Source organism: Gymnogyps californianus, chromosome 4 (assembly GCF_018139145.2).
Source record: "Gymnogyps californianus isolate 813 chromosome 4, ASM1813914v2, whole genome shotgun sequence".
NCBI lineage: Eukaryota > Metazoa > Chordata > Aves > Accipitriformes > Cathartidae > Gymnogyps > Gymnogyps californianus.
Window position 1 is genome coordinate 7,821,660 of NC_059474.1, and position 17,598 is coordinate 7,839,257.

The following is a 17,598-nucleotide window of genomic DNA, read 5'->3' on the forward strand; positions in this document are numbered from 1 at the left end:
TGTTAGGGTTCTCCTGGCATCTCTGCCGGTACTGCTGGTATTCAGCTGTTTGAACAGCCTGGAAGAGAGAGTGAGTGCTGAGATGATCCAGTTTCCTTGATGATACTAAGATAATCGAGGTATTACAGGTACAACTCAAGTGTGAAGCATTAGAGAAGAATAATGAGAGGCTGAACGGGTATTAAAATAGATGAAATTGAATGTAGATAAGTGTAGTGTGATACAGTTTTTAGGTATGGTGGAAAGAAAAACAATCCTAGTCTTATATACCCAATAACTGAGTTGGAAATGATCATCATTGCTTAGTGGGATCTTGAGGTTATAGTGAATGTTTTCTGGGAATGATCAGGTTAATGTTGACAAACTTAGGACAAAAATGTTGGGAAGGGGAAGAGTGGAGAAGCTCGTTACTTAGCAGTGAAAATCCATGGTTGTTTCTTCTCTCAAGTAGTATGAGTTACTCTTATTTTTCTCCCTTCCCTCGTCCTGAAAAAGGATGTAGAACTGGAAAATACCTACAGAAGGGCAAGAATGATTAGAGATATGGAATGGCTGTCTTCAAAGAATGGTTTAGAAAGAGCCTCTTCAATCTCAAGAGACATGAGAGGCATAGCAGAGAGTGAATGTTCCCATTTTTCCTTCCAAAACAAGAACAAAAGAGTTTCAAATTAGGCTAGCGGTTGACAAGTCAAAACCAAGGAGTGTTTCTTCACACAATGCATGAGGCTGTGAAATGTCTCACCACAGGATGTTGCAGTGCTAAAACTCTACAGGTCAACAGCAACCAGCAGAGTTCATGGATGAAGAACACCCTGTGGTGTTTCTACTATAAAACTCCCACCTCTGGCTGAGGAAGCCCAAAGAGACTATTTGGGATTAGTAACTTTATGTTCTTGCCTTTTTTCAAGTGCCATCCCCTTTCTGGATGTTGGCAGAGAAAGGATAGTGACAGAGGAGGGACTTTTGGTCTTACCTGGTATGGCCATCCATATCTTCATATGGAGATGAATTTGGTGTCTAAATTAGCAATGGGGATCTATGATCCAGTCTCTTTCTAGATGAATTCATAAAATTAAGGCAGGAAAGGACCTCTGCAGACAGTGTAGTTCAGGCTTCTGCTCGAATCCAGGCTATCTTCAAAGCTAATTTGAGTTGCTCAGGGTCCTGCCTAGTTCTGAAAGTTTCCAAGGGTGGAGATTCCACCACCTTTCTGGACTGCTGTTTCAGTGCTTACCAACTCTCCCGGTTAAAATATTTATTCCTTATGTCCAGCTGGAATTTTCTTTGCTGCCTGTTGTCAACTCTACCTCCTTCCTTTTTGCTCTGTAACTCCAAGAAAGGTCTGGCTAGCTCTTATCTATGACCTTCAGCTTTAGGTAGTAGGAGACTTCTATCAGATTGTGCCACTCCCAGCTCCCTGTACCCTCCTGTTCTGCAAGTGAAACAAGCCTGCCCCACTCAGCCTCTCTTGGGATTTTTTATCCTCCAACCAGCTAACCATTGTGGTGGCAGCATTCTGGACTCTTTCCAGTTTGTCAACATCTCTTCTTTGGCAGAGGGGGGAAGTGACCTGAAAACCAGACTCAGTATTCCAGATGAGTCTGCATGAGTGCTGAGCATAAAGAACAATTGCTCCTCTCAGCCCATTGCCTTTAATCTTGCTAATGCAGCCTGGTATGTGGTTAACTTTCATTGCCACGAGATTCTGTTGCTGATTCATGTCCAACCTGCTGTCCATCAGAACCTCTACATCTTTTTCTGCAGAAGTAGTCCTAGCCAGTTATTCCACAGCCTGTGCTAATGGCTGGGGTGGTTTTGTGCCAGGTGCAGCGCTCTGGTTTTTGCCTTGATTGCATTTCATAAAGTTCTTGGTGTGTTTTTCCAGCTTGTAATTTCTTGTGAATGGCAGCTCTGCCACCCAGCATTATCGAGCACTCCACCAATTTGTTGTCCTCTGTGAGCTTTCTGATTGTGTGTTCTGTTCCGTAGTACAGATGGTTGAAGACGACATGTATGCTGGGGCTGATAACATTCCTCGAGAGTCAAGCGGTATTTGTAATTGGCCACCAGGTAGCCTTTGAACCACTGACCATTATTCTTTGAGCCTGGCTGTCCAGTTAGTCCCTAACTCATGTTGTATTCCAGCCATTCAGTCCACATCTCCCTGGTTTGGCTACAAGGGTATTATGGGAGACAATGTCAAAAACCTCGCTAAACTTAGCATGAAAGACTGCCGGCGCGTTCCTGTCATTCAGAGGTAGTCATTTCATCACTGAAAGCAAAGTGTTGTCAAGCTTGATTTGCTTATGGCAAATCTAGGCTGGCTATTCCCAGTCACCTTTATGAGCTTGGAAATGGCTTCCATCTGATTTTTTTTTTTTTCCCACATAACTTTCCCAAGAACTGAGATGAGGCAGACCAGCCTGTAGTTTCTGTGATCTTCCAGGTTCTCTTTTTAGAAGAGAGGCAAGAAGCTTGCCCTCTTCTGTCAGAGGACTTCCCTTGTTCACCATGACATTTCAGAGATGATAGCAGCTTTACAGTGTCATTGGTGAGCTCCCTCCCTCCCTTCTGGTCCCATGTACCTGTATGTCTTCAGCTTGCCTTAGACTTCTCATGCGAATAGTACCTCCCTCCCCAGACTCAGTTGCTCATACATGATCAGGAAGGCTTTGGAGAAGACCTTACCAGTAGAGACAAAGAAAGCATTTAGAACTGAGACTTTCTGTTGTCCTTTGTTGCTAAGTCACAAACTCAATTCTGTAGATGCTTTTCTTCATCTTCCTTATGCTGCTCATCTGTCTATAAAGCCCTTGTAATTACAATTGCTTATTAGTTTGAACTCTAGTTGAATAAAGTGGATGTGTATGTTGGCCATGATGGTAACGAGTGCTGGATTTCTAGCTGTGACTCAGAATGCTTTTCCTCCATCATGGCTGGAGGACTATAACACTTCTTCTATAACTTCTTCTTCTGCAAAGAAGATCTTGCCACAATTCATATTTCTTTTGTTATCTTGTACTTTCTCCCAAGCAGAGAGCCCTTCAACAGTGCATGTCTTCACTTTCTTTGGAAACCCCAGGTGCTTAATGAGTGAGTGACTGTGTCTGTCATGGAAGCTGCGAGTGTGCAACAAGGCTAAAACTTTGCCACATTCTCGAGATGCCATTAAGCTGCTTAATGGAATTCAAGGTGCTAAAAGCAGCATAAGAAGTCCAGTCTGGTTGTCTGACTCCCACCAACATAAATACCATGGATATAGCGGAGCTTTTTAAGCTTTGATCACTATAATTAATGAACTTCTGTGCGGGGAATATGATTTGCATTCTGCTCTCCCTTTCTTTATTGTTAAAGGCTATAAATGGTCTGTTCTCATGGCAGGTTTTTTAAAGCAAATTTTCTCTGAGCCTGTAGAGAAAAGCATGGGCTGAGGTGAGAGTACTTATTGTCAGTCTGTTGCTATATATTCGATTTACGGATGGAGTACTAAGTGTGTGCATGTGGATACATTTAGAAAACCTTAAGAAGAAAAGAAAAATTAAGAATCTCATTAAAATGTTGATAATGAATGTAAAAACAAAGGTAGATGTGCATTGTAGGATGCTGTATAGAGAATTGACTGGTTTAACTTGATATTATTTGTATTTCTTTAAATATCTTTTTACACACTGATAATAAACACTTGGGAAGTGTATACAGTTTGCTAATCATCAGGATACAATATATGCAAGCATTTAATACTTAGTGGTTTTTTTCTAGTTTTAATATGTATTCAGAAAAATCAAGAAAATGGTATCACTTAGTAAATGAATGGCTTATTGAAAAATTTATTTTAATGGAAATCTATTTAGTATTATTATTAAATTCACTATATTTAAGGGTATTTCAAGTTAAATTTGATGTGGCTTATTAAAAGAAATATTACCTACAGTTGCACAATTTGAACAGTTTTAGCCACTTCATGATTTTAGAACTAGTCAGTCTTGCCTTGGTACCTTGTTCACATTCGCGGGCTGGAAGAGGACTGTGTTTGGCCTGAAGGCCAGATAGTCAACATCACAGTTGAGTTCCTAAGTGTAAGCTTAAAAATTGACTCTGACATTCTTAGCTCTGCTGTTTTCTACTCCCTCCACTCAACTGAACAACCAAGGTATAGCTCTCATGGCAGTCCTTCCTCCTCTTCCATCAGTTCAAGCTTTTAGACCCAGAAGGATCCTCTCCTAAGTCTTGTCTCCACAGCTAGAGGTTGTTGGAGCATGTTCTGGGACAGCACACCGGAGTTTTCTGGCTTTCTAAAACCAAAGTGAAGTAACTCCTGAAATGAAGAAAATACTTGGGTCAGGTTATTCAGTTGTCTCTGCCTCTCTGTTAGCACTTAGCACCTGGAAACAGTCATGCCACACTTGCAGAAGCCTCCAGCCAAGCAGACTTTCCTTCACATCACAGTAGCAAAATTTTGATCTTTGAAAAACTTGTGTTACTTTAATTTTACCCCTTGTGTAGGCTGTTCTAACTTAAGACAAATTCCTTTTCATTAGGTTTAAGTTTGACCTGTTTTAGTACATGCTTAAGTTGAATAATGTGTCTGCAGCTGTGGAAGCTGATGAACAAAAGAAGCGGAATCTATTTAGTGACACTGAGTTGAAATGTGCTGCCCACTAATATTTTACATCTCTCTTTTGTATCCTCTGATATGCTTATGGTATAAACCAACTGAGGTGTGGTTTTTCAAGCTCTAATGAGTAGGACAAGTTGGTATTGTGCTTTTACAGAATACATTCTGGTCAGTTATTGCTGCTTTATTTTGATTTTTTTTTTTTTTTTCCTTCAGTGTTTAGTAGCTGGTTATCCTTTTTTCCTTAAGGTAATGCTTCCCTAGGCTGAGTTCTGTAGGTCACTCTTGTCCTTAAAGAATAACCGTGTCATCCAGGCTTGGTCACAGAGTGGTACTGGCAGTAAAAATTGAAAGTCTCTAATAGGCTTGTGGCAGCTAATGATATGTAGATTTTGCAGCTGTCTTTTGGTCCAAAAAGTTTGGTGTTCACTGTTTTATAACTATGGTACCTGAAAAATTAAAATGAACCATAATTAAGAATTTTTAAGAATTACATTTTCCAGAGCATTGTTTTGTTTCGTTCTCCTTCCATTTACTTTCATTATTGGAGGAAAAAAAAAACTTATTCGTACAGTGCCTGTAACTTTTGAAGAGTTCTGCAGTAAAGCGAACCAGTGCTGGGAAACAGAGTCTCTTTTGGAGCATAGGAGCTGCATGAGTAACAAAAGAACCAGCAGATCAAGATGCAGAGTCTAGATAAGATGCTTTCTCAGTAAGGAGCGTAGCAGTTGCAATTTCTAAATTTTGGCATTCGTAGAATCTAGTCCTGTAAAGTAAGTGTAAAAGCTGTACCTCGATACAATTTACAAATGTTCTCTAAAAACTGCTGGCTCTATAGTAAGAAACAAGTGCCCGTGCAAATTATGAAAAACTCCGGTAAAGAGTATTTACTGTCAGTTTCAGTTGTGCAAATAATTTCATTGTACCTTTAAAGTCATTTCCCTTGTTATGGGACACTAAAATTATATTTAGCAATATATTTATTTGTGTTTACTTTCAGAGTATATAGTAAAACAGTTCAACTCATAGCCTCTTCAACACAGGACATTCAAATCTTTTTGGGGTAGGAAAAAAAAGTAAAGATAAAACAAGATTCAAAAACCTATTGCACCTAGACACGTTATAAATGATATATAATGATGCCAGCTGAAATTGAAAGTCCAATTGTTCTAAATGTCATATGAACACAGACTGTGCCAGAAATTTGCACGCTAAAGAGACAGAGCATGGGAAACAGGAACTGTTATTGCTCGTGTGTACAGATAAGAAACTAGGGAAAAGGGAGATTAAAGCTAGACTTTTTTTTTTCAGACTGACTAGATCTGTGTGTCCAGTTCAACTGACTGCTCAAAATTTAACAAAAACACTTTTTGTAGTAAAACAGATACCTCAAATCAATAGTAGCTTCTGAAAGCCTTGATTGATGTAGCTTTTCGGTGCGGTGTGGAAAGCTGATTAGCAAAGTACTTGCAAAAATTAAATTCAGTAGATGCAGGTAACTGAAGGAAACGTTTTTCAATGAATAGTAAGAAAAATGCAGGGGAAAAGGGAAGAAGTTGTCTTAATGCTGTTGGACATCAAGTCTTGGAGTTGGAAACAAGCTTCCATGTTCAAAAGCATGAGATGTCAAAATAATGGCCCACTAAAACGTCCGTTCTATCTATGGGGCTTTAAAACCTTTTATCTCTTTTGTGGAAATGGAGAAGGGAAATAAGAGCTGAAGATGGCATAAAAGATGGTTATATAGACAATTACGTAGGTGTTGAAGCCTATTAATTGTGATGTTTTATGTGGTTTGAGTTTGGGGGGGAGTGGTGCTGGGATTTTAGGGGCGGATGTATAAGGAAAATAATTGCTTTAGCTTGATGCTTCCTGTGGTAAGGGCTTGTTCTGTCATTTGTTTAGGCCTTAGTTTGAGATGCCAAAAAACATTAAATAGATCATTTCAGTCTTTCTGAGAGGAAGAGGAGCCCTTTCATATCTTGTCAGGAGTCTCCTTGTGTTATACTTCTACTACAAATAAGAACAACCTATTGTAGGTCATACAAAGCCTTGGAAAGCAAGTACTTTGGCTCATCTTCCTTACTCTGAACCTAAACTGTTTCTCAGTGCATCTCTAATTGTGAATTGCAATGGTTATGTAGTAACCTCTCTCATAATAGAGCCCAAAAGGAGAGTGGACCCTGGGGATACTTCCTTGCATGCAAATGATTAGAAGGAAGAAAATGGAGGCAATCTTGATATAATTGATTAGAAGTGATATACGTGAAAGATTTGTAATCAAACATGTACGTGATATGTACCAAACAGAACACTGATTTGCGTTTCCTGTTTTACCTTTAATATGTGTAATCTGATTGCTAGCTAAATTTTGCCTTTGATTAATGGAAAAGCAATCAACATTATCATAACTACCTGAAAGAACTTCTCATGGACTCTTTCAAGATAAGATATGGATGAATTAAGTGTATAACACTGGAATGTTTTTATTTCTAAAATTCTTGTTTCCGTGAAGTAATAGAACTTCCTGTCTAAATGGCTTATGCTGTCGCTGTAGTGGAAGCAACATGATGGGAGCAGCTTAACGTTTACTGTAAGCTTCCCCAAATCATTCAGTACCCTAAAATTTGACCAGGCTATAGACTGCTCCCATATATGTGTCCTCAATGGCCATCAGTAGCAGTTTTGATATGGCTGTACCATAAAGGTGTGGGACAAGTAAGACAGGAAACCTCCAAGACTGGTTAGTCTCTAAGCCAAGGAATGGAGCCTTAGAGGAATTTAACAAACTTAATCACACAGTGTAGGCTTTTTTTCACTAAAAGAAAACTTACATGGAGTTGCTCTTAGCATTCATTATAGTCCTACTGGGATTAATATTAAAAAGTAGTCCTTCATGGGCAGAAGTAGGTAGGAGACCTGTTAGATGTCCTGAACAACCGTAGGTGTACTATGTATAAATTTTTCAGTAGTCAATATGCATTATATATGCTTTCTCAAAGGTAACTTTCTCTTCTTTACTGAACTCCTGAAGGAAAGAAATGTAAACTTAAAAAGCCATGTCCTGAAGGGTGATCTCTTAGTTGTAGTTAACTTGTAGCTTTCCTTTTTTAGATACACGTTTGTCTTTGCTTTCTGTTCTCCCTGAACTGTTTCCATCAGTGCTTGCTACAGTCAAAGCAGGATAGGTGAAATTGGTATCAGAAAAGAATCTACCAGCTTTTATTTCCTGTCACTGTTTTTTCATCATCTTTGAAGTGTTAGCTCCTTGCTGAGAGGGCTTAAATAAGGGCTTTGATATGAGAACTCAAGTTCAATTAATGACCTGTAGTGTCCTGGAACCTAGGTGTTGCTCTGACTGCATCAGATAAAATCGTCAGTCTCTAAACTCTAGAAGACGTGACTTTTTTAATATAGAAATTTTAATGACTTGATATTCTCATTTAGGTGCCATATGAAACACTGAACAAACGGTTTCGAGCTGCACAGAAAAACATTGATCGAGAGACTAGCCACGTTACAATGGTTGTGGCAGAGCTGGAGAAGACGCTGAGCAGTTGTCCTGCTGTCGATTCAGTTGTTAGTCTCCTGGATGGAGTAGTTGAAAAACTCAGTGTTCTGAAACGAAAGGTAAGTGGTGTTCTACCTTGTGATTGCTTTGTCTTTACGAAGTTAACAGAACTAGTTTTCTGCAATGCTGTTTGCTTGGATTTTCTTTTCAAGATATAGGTATTACTGGCACTGTAAACAAAGACCTTGGAATGCACAGCAAAACACCAAAACTTACTGTAACTTACTTCACTGTGTTTATGAAACATGACTTGGTGGTCCATGTCTAAGTAAACAAACCTCTGTTGAGAGGTAAAATTAATATGTATTTATACTCCTGAAAAGGAATTTCTCTACCCCCAGAAAAGGAATAGTAGCAAAATGAATTGATTTGTATCAATTCCTGCTTGTCTAATGGAAAGGTTTGTGCAGATGCATTAACTGATTACTTGAGGAGTGAAAACAGGTAGAAGTCTGAAAAATGTTTAAACCCCGGGGGTGGTGGGGGGGGGGGGGTAGTTGTACACAGTGTTGAGGCTTCTTTGCAGAAGAAAGTGTGAGTTGTCCTGGATTGTTACTTGAACATTTTTTATAAACACTAAACTTGCAGGTTGGAAGATTCCTAGGGAGTATTACTAAAAGCGTTTTAAACAAAGTTTAGCAGGATAACCTGCTTCTAGCTGTTAAGCTTGAATGCTTGTATGAAATACAGCCAAACTTTCATGCCTTTACCACATCTTTCTAAGAAGAATGAGTTAAAAACATAAACTATATAGTATAAGCCATCCTTATTTTGGATGGGAATATTACTCATCCTGAGACTCATCAGAACACTTACTTGAAACAAATCTTGCAGAAAAATGAAAATAGCTCTGTCGCCTGGCTTTGGAGTAGTGCTTCTCCAAAAATAAATAGATGAAACAAATGGTAGCAGAGTAATTTCATTAAAATTTAAATGAAATAACCAACAGATATAAATCTTGAGACTGTATTAAGTGAAGCATCAAAATACCTTGGAGGTTTGTAACATGAAAATAACACTGTCATGTATGTTGATTTGGGGTTTTCTGCTTGAACAGGTTAGCTAGGTGTTGAAACGCTGTTCTGCAAAAGACTTCATAAATCTAATTGCTGTTTTCATCTTTGGTTCGTGAGACTTAGAGGTCTTGAAGGATATGTTTTCTTCACTTCTCTTACAGAAAGGAATTACTGCTATTTCTGAAAGAGGTGTTAGATTTTGCTTGTAGGTGTGTAGTAATGACATGGAGGAGTAAGTTATTTACTTGTTAAATCTTTGCTGACTGCGGGGGTGTGTCTGAAGGCATTGCTGAATGTTTTGGGTGCAAGGCTCCATTTCAGTGTAATTGCTCATTTGTTTTTGACTGCCTGAAAGACTGTGGGGTATCTTATAGCTGCTCAGAAAGAAACAAAAGGCAAAAAAGTCTGTTTAACGGTAAAAGTCTTCTAAAATACAAAGGCCTCGTTTCTGCTCCAAACCCTCAACTCCAACTGTCTTCTCTGTAATCTCTGCCCCGAGCAAAATGATTGTTTTCTTTAGGGCCTTTGGACCCATGTGGGATCTCTGTTTCCTCTTGTGTTTAGACAAGGATCTGATGAACTGCTGAGATGGCCATAATAGAATTAGATGGTTCCTTTATTTAACACCTTACTCACTCTTAAAAAAGAGCTTTTCAACACAGCAGGTTTCTTGGATTCTGAAAATGATCCTGGGGAAACCTAGGCCTTTGTGTTTTCCCTTTTGTATCCTGTTTAATATGCTTATTCCCTCAAGTTCTATTACTGTCCAGCAGGGCAAGTCCAGATAGACTTGCTTCAGAGGGTTTTGAAAAGGATCTGTAGCCTTTTTGAATGCACTAGAAGGATCAAAAAAACAGCCAGAGCTGTGTAAGTCCAGACACAAAACCATATAAGGAGAGCCCTTTGGAATGAGAAGGGGCTCAACCTTTGTGCCTGGCTGCCTTGAATTCTCCTAGTTGTATTCAGAATAATTTTCAATGTTGCCTTCACATCTGATAATACTGCAGACATCTAACAAGTGAAAGCGAGTTTTGGCTTGAGTTAGTGTTTGCTTGCTGAATAGGAAAAGGCTCAGTTTATAACTTGAACAAAATACTGATCTCCAAACCATATGTTACAAAATAAAGCTAAATTCAGTAATAGAAGTAACTCAGACTTCAGTAATAAAAATAACTCAGGCTATAGATGTTTACATGAATTTTAGTAAAAGACTATCTTGTATAGTGACTAGGGGTTTAGATACTTGAATTTGGTATCAAGGGCCAGATCAGAGTAAGGCTTAATTGGGGCAAATGCTTGGTAGGCTTTTCTTGCACAAGTTTTCATCTATTTCACTTTGCTTTTCAAATATTGATCCTTCCAGAAGAAGTCTGTAAAAGAGCATGCATGATAAAAGTAATTAGAACCAACCTGTGCTTCCAGAGCTGGAGCTGTTATCCAGCGATGATACTGTAGCCTCAATTGCTTGAGTACTGGGAAGGTAGCCGTGCCAGCATGGAGTGCAAAGTGGGCTGCCAGAAGCCAGCCAGGTTATTTGGACTGTGCTTGGTTGGCAAACCTGCATGGACTTTTCCTGTTGCCATAGCTGTGCAGTTACTCAAACACAAGCCAGCGAGTTTAAAGTCACCACAAGTAAGGCAACCCAACCTGAAATTGCATCACTAGTGATATATCGCAGATGGGAAAGGTACTAAGCCTCCATTGTCTTCTGATTTGCTTTTACCTTAGCAAGCATATAAAAGTCTTGTAAGGTTTCTTGTGTTCTGTAGCCTGGCATGACCCACAACTGTCACGTGCTGTATACTGAGTCAACTAGCTTTGAATTACAATATGTTTGCAATAAAATTGCCTGGTAAAATTTGCAGCATAACTAATCAGCCATACAACTTTAAGGTTGAAGGAAAGTAAGTATGACCTGAGTGTTTGTTTTTCAATCAAAAAAACCCAAAACATTGTGGAGATATTTTGGGGGGTGTGTTTTGCACTGGGCATGCCAATATGTTGGTTTAAAAAAAAAAAAGTCATTCTGCTTCCTCTGGACAAATTAATTTTCCTGAGTAAGGCTCCTAACAGTAGGTCCATGTTTCCAGAGTAGCAGAGGTAAGTACAGTAATACCAGTTTAACAAAGCTGATGATTTTTGAAAAACTCCTCTAAGATCCTTGAATTAAAGGTGCCAAGAGGCCAAATGTTTATATAATTTTCATTATTGGATGACTGATTAAAATGGCTCCAGTGTATTAGAAGTAATGTGGGTTTACTCTGCATCACTCCTCAGTAGAACTAATTCAGTAGGACAGCTGCTTGAGGAAGAAGCCTTGCAGAGGTTAGAGGTGGAAGCTCATGATTTTCGACTGTTTGGACCAGATGACTGCAAACCTTCACTAAGCTCTTTGCAGATTATTACAGCAGTTGCTGCATTGCTGTTTTCAGACTAACTGCACATGAAGCAGAAAAATGCATATACTCATAATGTCAAATAAGTCAAAACTTATATGCAAGAATATCTCAGAACTGGACCAACCATGCTGAAACTTATGCACTGCCATAGGAAATGTCTTTCTAAATGAAAGAAACGCTATTGGGAGTAACTGTATAGATTCATAGAATGGTTTGGGTTGGAAGGGACCTTAAAGATCATCTAGTTCCAACCCCCCTGCCATGGGCAGGGACACCTTCCACTAGACCAGGTTGCCCAAAGCCCCATCCAACCTGGCCTTGAACACTTCCAGGGAGGGGGCATCCACAGCCTCTCTGGGCAACCTGTTCCAGTGCCTTACCACCCTCACAGTGAAGAACTTCTTCCTTACCTCTAATTTAAATCTACCCTCTTTCAGTTTAAAGCCATTACCCCTTGTCCTATCACTACATGCCCTTGTAAAAAGCCCCTCTCCAGCTTTCCTGTAGGCCCCCTTTAGGTGCTGGAAGGCTGCTAGAAGGTCTCCCCGGAGCCCTCTCTTCTCCAGGCTGAACAACCCCAACTCTCTCAGGCTGTTTTCATAGGAGAGGAGCTCCAGCCCTCTGATCATCTTCATGGCCCTCCTCTGGACTCAATCCAACAGGTCCCTGTCCTTCTTATGTTGGAGGCCCCAGAGCTGGATGCAGTACTGCAGGTGGGGTCTCACGAGAGCGGAGTAGAGGGGGAGAATCACCTCCCTTGACCTGCTGGTCACGCTTCTTTTGATGCAGCCCAGGATACGGTTGGCTTTCTGGGCTGCAGATGCACCTTGCTGGGTCACATTGAGTTTCTCATCAACCATCACCCCCAAGTTGTTCTCCTCAGGGCTGCTCTCAATCCACTCATTGCCCAGCCTGTATTTGTGCTTGGGATTGTACCGACTCATGTGCAGGACCTTGCACTTGGCCTTGTTGAACTTCATGAGGTTCACACGGGCCCACCTCTCAAGCCTGTCAAGGTCCCTCTGGATGGCACCCCTTCCCTCCAGCGAGCTGACCACACCACCCAGCTTGGTGTCGTCGGCAAACTTGCTGAGGGTGCACTCAGTCCCACTGTCCATGTTGCCAACGAAGATGTTAAACAGTGCCGGTCCCAATACCGACCCCTGAGGAATGCCACTCGTCACTGCTCTCCACTCGGACATCAAGCCGTTGACCGCAACTCTTTGAGTGCGACCACCCAGCCGATTCCTTATCCATCGAGTGGTCCATCTGTCAAATCCATGTCTCTCCAATTTAGAGACAACGATGTCATGCAGGACAGTGTCAAATACTTTGCACAGTCCAAGTGGATGATGTCAGTTGCTCTTCCCTTATCCACTAACACTGTAATCCTGTCATAGAAGGCCACCAAATTTGTCAGGCACTATTTGCCCTTAGTGAAGCCATGTTGGCTGTCACCAATCACCTCCTTATTTTCCATGTGCCTTAGCATAGTTTCCAGGAGGATCTGCTCCATGATCTTGCCGGGCAAAATATACATATAATATGTAAAGAATGCTTACAAACAATTCTTACTGTATTTTGCTTTAAAAGCAAATTGAAAATGTATAGCCCTTATTTGTTCCTGTTAATTTTTACTTTTTAGGCAGTTGAATCAATCCAGGCTGAAGATGAAAGTGCAAAACTCTGCAAACGTAGGATTGAACATCTGAAAGAACATAGTAGTGACCAGCCAGCTGCTGCAAACATGTGGAAGAAGAAACGTATGGATCGTATGATGGTGGAACATCTTTTACGCTGTGGCTACTACAATACAGCTGTAAAACTAGCGAGACAAAGTGGTATTGAGGTTGGTAGCAATGTGCACTAACTTACTAACAAAACGGTAGTAAAGAGGAAGTTGGCAAATAAGAACAAGCTGCTTTACCCCTGTAGCAGCTATTTTTATGTATTAGTGTGCCTTTATTACTAATGTTTATCTGTTAATCTTTTTAGACCTGAGTTTGTTCTCCTTACTTGACATAAATTGTATTTTAATGTATTAAATAAGTCAAAATTGAAGGCATAACTTTTAGTCACAAATTAAATGCTTTTAGATAAACAACTTGACCTATTAAAACTTAGAATAATTCTCAAATGTCATACAGAATTTCTTGTCAGAGGCCTTTAGGCTGCTGATTAAGCAGTTGGTGGAGCTTCCCATCTGTCTAGCTACACTTAGATGTTATGTGTAGGTGACCAGACTGAGCAGAATAGCATATGCTGATTGCAGGAACAACTGTTTTATTGTATCATCCTACTATTTAATGCATCGAGAGGAAAGCTGGCTTAACTTTGGAAAATAAATCTTGATACAATTTGTGTTTTTTAGTAGCCAGTATATCTTGCATGGTCCGTAGAAACTTTTTTTCTGTTTTGCTTATTTCACCATTTACGATTCTTTGGTTGTCACTTTCCTTTTCACTGGTTATCTAGTTGGTTTTGCTCCCATCTCATAATTGCTTATGAAGTGTTTGGAGTTTGTGTACCTTGGTGTAGCTTCTTTATGCAGAGCAATGAATCCACACTGTCGTCCTCTGACAGCCACAAGGACATTAAAACTGATTCTTTAAGAATTTGCTGTTTATTTAGAGAAGTCATGTTTTGCTAATTCTAGGTAGCGTTTGCTATTTGATACTCAGTGATTCTTGAATCTTAAGTTCTTTTGATATTCCTGATTCCAGAAGGTACACAACTCTTCTGGTTAAAATCTTTCTCCTATAAAGATAAAGATGCTGAGAGTGTAGTTGTATTCTGTGACTTACATACTTTGCCTTTCTTAGGTGACATAGTTGAACACATCTCTGAGCTAATTGAGGGAAAGAGATTTTTGTTACTAGTGTCAAACTACAGCATATGTACCTGTTCTTTGTCGTGTACAACGAGCGTATCTGTCACATGTCTCTTACTCCTTGGCTGCTTTACCAGTCTGATTCTGTTCAACCAGCAGTGATTTCAGTGAACACCAAAAAGGAAACAGCAAGCAGAGGTTGAATGGAAGGGAGAGGGGAAGTGGGTTACAAACTATTAATAGGAAATAGTCCTGAAGAAATTCACTGAAGAGGCTGCTGTGCCTCACTAAAGATAGCCCATGCATATGAATCAAAAAAACAAGACAATTATTCTGGGATAATTGCAGCTGAATGGTCAGTAGCTCTTCCACTTCCGGTAGATGTTTCCCTCTGTTTTGAGCAGGAGCTCGTCTCCTGCTGAATCATCATGTTACCGTACCTACTAGGTCTGCTGAAAAAGCACTATGGAAATATTTTCACTTTCATAGCAAGTTCTATTATGCCTGATTAAGTAATGCTCAGCTTTGGTTTAGACATAAGCGTGGAAGTCCGTCATGATACACTGCAAGTGTGGTATGAAGCATTGCACTTGTGAAGCCTTAAAGCTTTTCATTCTGTTTGCTGAATAGAAGCTTTTGTGTTTAAAAAGAAAAAGTTTTAAATAAGCTTATTTAACTTCTGCCTTCAAGCCTAAGTATTTTTATTTGCATAACATCGAAGTAACTTGAATAACACAGAACTTAGTTGCACATGTTGAATGCACTGAGGCTATATTTCTTCTAGTTTGCTAAAATCATGCGTTTTACTCAACATTAAAGTTTACATTTTGGCTAAATGAGGATAGGCTTCCCTCAGTGTCTCAACAGTGTACTTGGTCTCTCTGACTGTATGGTGATACTCATTGTGAACAGCTCTTACAACAGTAAAATACTGAGACTTGATCGTTATACACAATTTGTGGGTTTGCTGGTTTAAGACAACTTCTCTGTTTCTTTTTGTTCCTTTCTTGCTGAAGGATACGAGCATTGATGTGTTCTCTAATGCTTAATAATGTAACCTTACTGTAGAGATTACAAAATATCATGGTATTCTTCTCTCATCCAAAGTAATCTTTGTTTACTGTAGTCTCAACTTGATTTTGATAAATGTCTCCACCACTGCAGGGTTCAGAAGCACACTGCTGTATAGTGAACCTGGTCATGTCTATTACCTGATTTTATTTTATTTTTTTGATATATCCAGACAATATTGTTACCACTGGGTAGGCACTATACCCTAAGTAAGAACCTGAAAAAAGGTGGGGGTTTTGCTCAACTTGTCTACCAGCCAGAGGTGAGGCTGGTGGACAAGTTGAGCATGACCCAGCAATGCGCTCTTGTGGCAAAGAAGACTCAACAGCACTCTGGGTTGTATTGGGATGCGCATCACCAGCAGGGGAAGGGTGGTGATCCAGCCCCTCCACTCAACACTGGTTAGACCCATCTGGAGTGCTGTATCTAGCTCTGGGCTCCCCAGCAGACACACTGGGGTGTGGAATCTCCTTGTACTTGGAGATATTCAAACCCAGATTGGACTGGGCAAGGTCCCAAGTAACCTGTTGTAGATGACCCTGCTTTGAGCAAGGGGACTACACAACCTCCAGAGGTCCGAATCTCAACCATTCTGTGATTCTGTTTCTGTGATTGCAGGCCAAATGGCTAAAAGTGCCCTTTGCTGCTATTTGAAAAGGCTGAAGGAAATGGCTCTTCCCATTTCAGTTGTAGCTTGTGGATCCTAGATTAAGCATCTTTCAGTAGCTGTTAGACCAGTCTTCGGAGCAAGTCTCAACCTGCTTGTTTTAAGTTCCTTGCATGGCTTCTGAATGCTGAGACCTGCAGAGCTGCTAAGATACTTCATGGGTGGAAACAGTTTAGAAAGCATTCTGTTTCAGTGACCAAAAGCAAACCATTAAATCATTCATATGTTTGCCAGTAGTACACAGGAGACAGTTTGCTCAAAGATCGACTATGCACCGTAGTGTCCAATTCTAATAATTATTGATGGGCTGTGACAAATTCTAGTCTGCTTTCTAAATTAACTGCGTTCATAGGAATTATATTCTTGAATCCTTGTCATGGAAGGTAAGCGCCTAAAAGCCATGGTTATAGACTAGGAAGCAAATAGCTACGAAAAGAAATGCTGGATGTGAAAAATTATAGGGAAGTTTAAATATTAGAGTTCTGAACTAGCTCAAGTTAGGAATAACTTCTGGCATGCGGCATATATAAAGCATAATGTTATATGGCAATATAAGAAATAAACTACAAACATGTAATGTGTGTGATACGTCTTTAAAGAAAAGTAATGCGGCTTGGGAAAGTAAACCAAAATGTGAGTAATATTAAAATAAGAGCTGACAGTCAAGGACAGAAATGTCATGTTTGTGCCAAAGTAAATATGGGGAGGAGGGGACTCTATTGTGGACTTTTTTCTTGATGTCTTCTGGCTCCCTAATGATGTGAAAAACAGTTTGGGTTCAAGATATAAACTAGATGTTAAGTTTTTGTTATTGCATGCAAATGAAGCTCATCAGTATCAGCTTGTTACACTTAATAATGATCTTATTTTGACTCTATTATGACCTTGGAGTGCAACACCAATATAAAAATGCTTATTTTCATCTGCAGATTCATATATTCAGCTAGCTGGCAGGGTTGTCTGTTAACTTAAACTTTGCTATTCTGTGTTCTGCTACATGAAATGCTATCTCATTTCTGTGCCATCAATTGATAGGCAAATCTAGTTTTGGAAGTGTGGTGTTCCCGTAGGAAGTTCGTTGCTGTTCGTAGGTAAGTTTTATAATTAGGTTAAGTATGTAGTGCTTTGTTTGCTGTTCCTGGGGGTGGCTGGTTTTTAAATTTCGTGCTTTTTCTAGCCCCTTTTTTAATAGGCTAGGAAGAAAAAAAACGTAGAGAGTCATGTTCTTTGCTTAATTATGTAATAGCTGTAGTGATTTTTGCCTATATGATTGAAAACAAACCCAGATTCTGAAGCTGCCAGTCTTTCTTATCATATGCTGTAAATCATCTTTCTGTCCTTCCTTAGTTTTAGTAAAAGAATATATGTCCTTGCCTTAATGCTCATACTGTACAAAAGCTGTACACGTGGCAAAGCTTTTTCTGTGAAG

At 39.8% G+C, this 17,598-nt stretch overlaps 1 protein-coding gene across 6 annotated transcripts in view; it reads left to right on the forward strand.

Annotated features, from left to right (window-relative positions):
• The window catches only part of MAEA (macrophage erythroblast attacher, E3 ubiquitin ligase), a 55,789-nt gene that overhangs the window by 9,488 nt on the left and 28,703 nt on the right, over window positions 1–17,598 (forward strand). For 5 of the 6 annotated variants that reach the window (XM_050896142.1, XM_050896141.1, XM_050896143.1 and 2 more), the window contains exons 2-3: window positions 8,063–8,245; window positions 13,247–13,450. In XM_050896142.1, the coding sequence (XP_050752099.1) occupies window positions 8,063–8,245; window positions 13,247–13,450 (387 nt within the window). The remainder of the gene's footprint in view (window positions 1–8,062; window positions 8,246–13,246; window positions 13,451–17,598) is intronic. The other variant, XM_050896146.1, reaches the window with a different exon arrangement.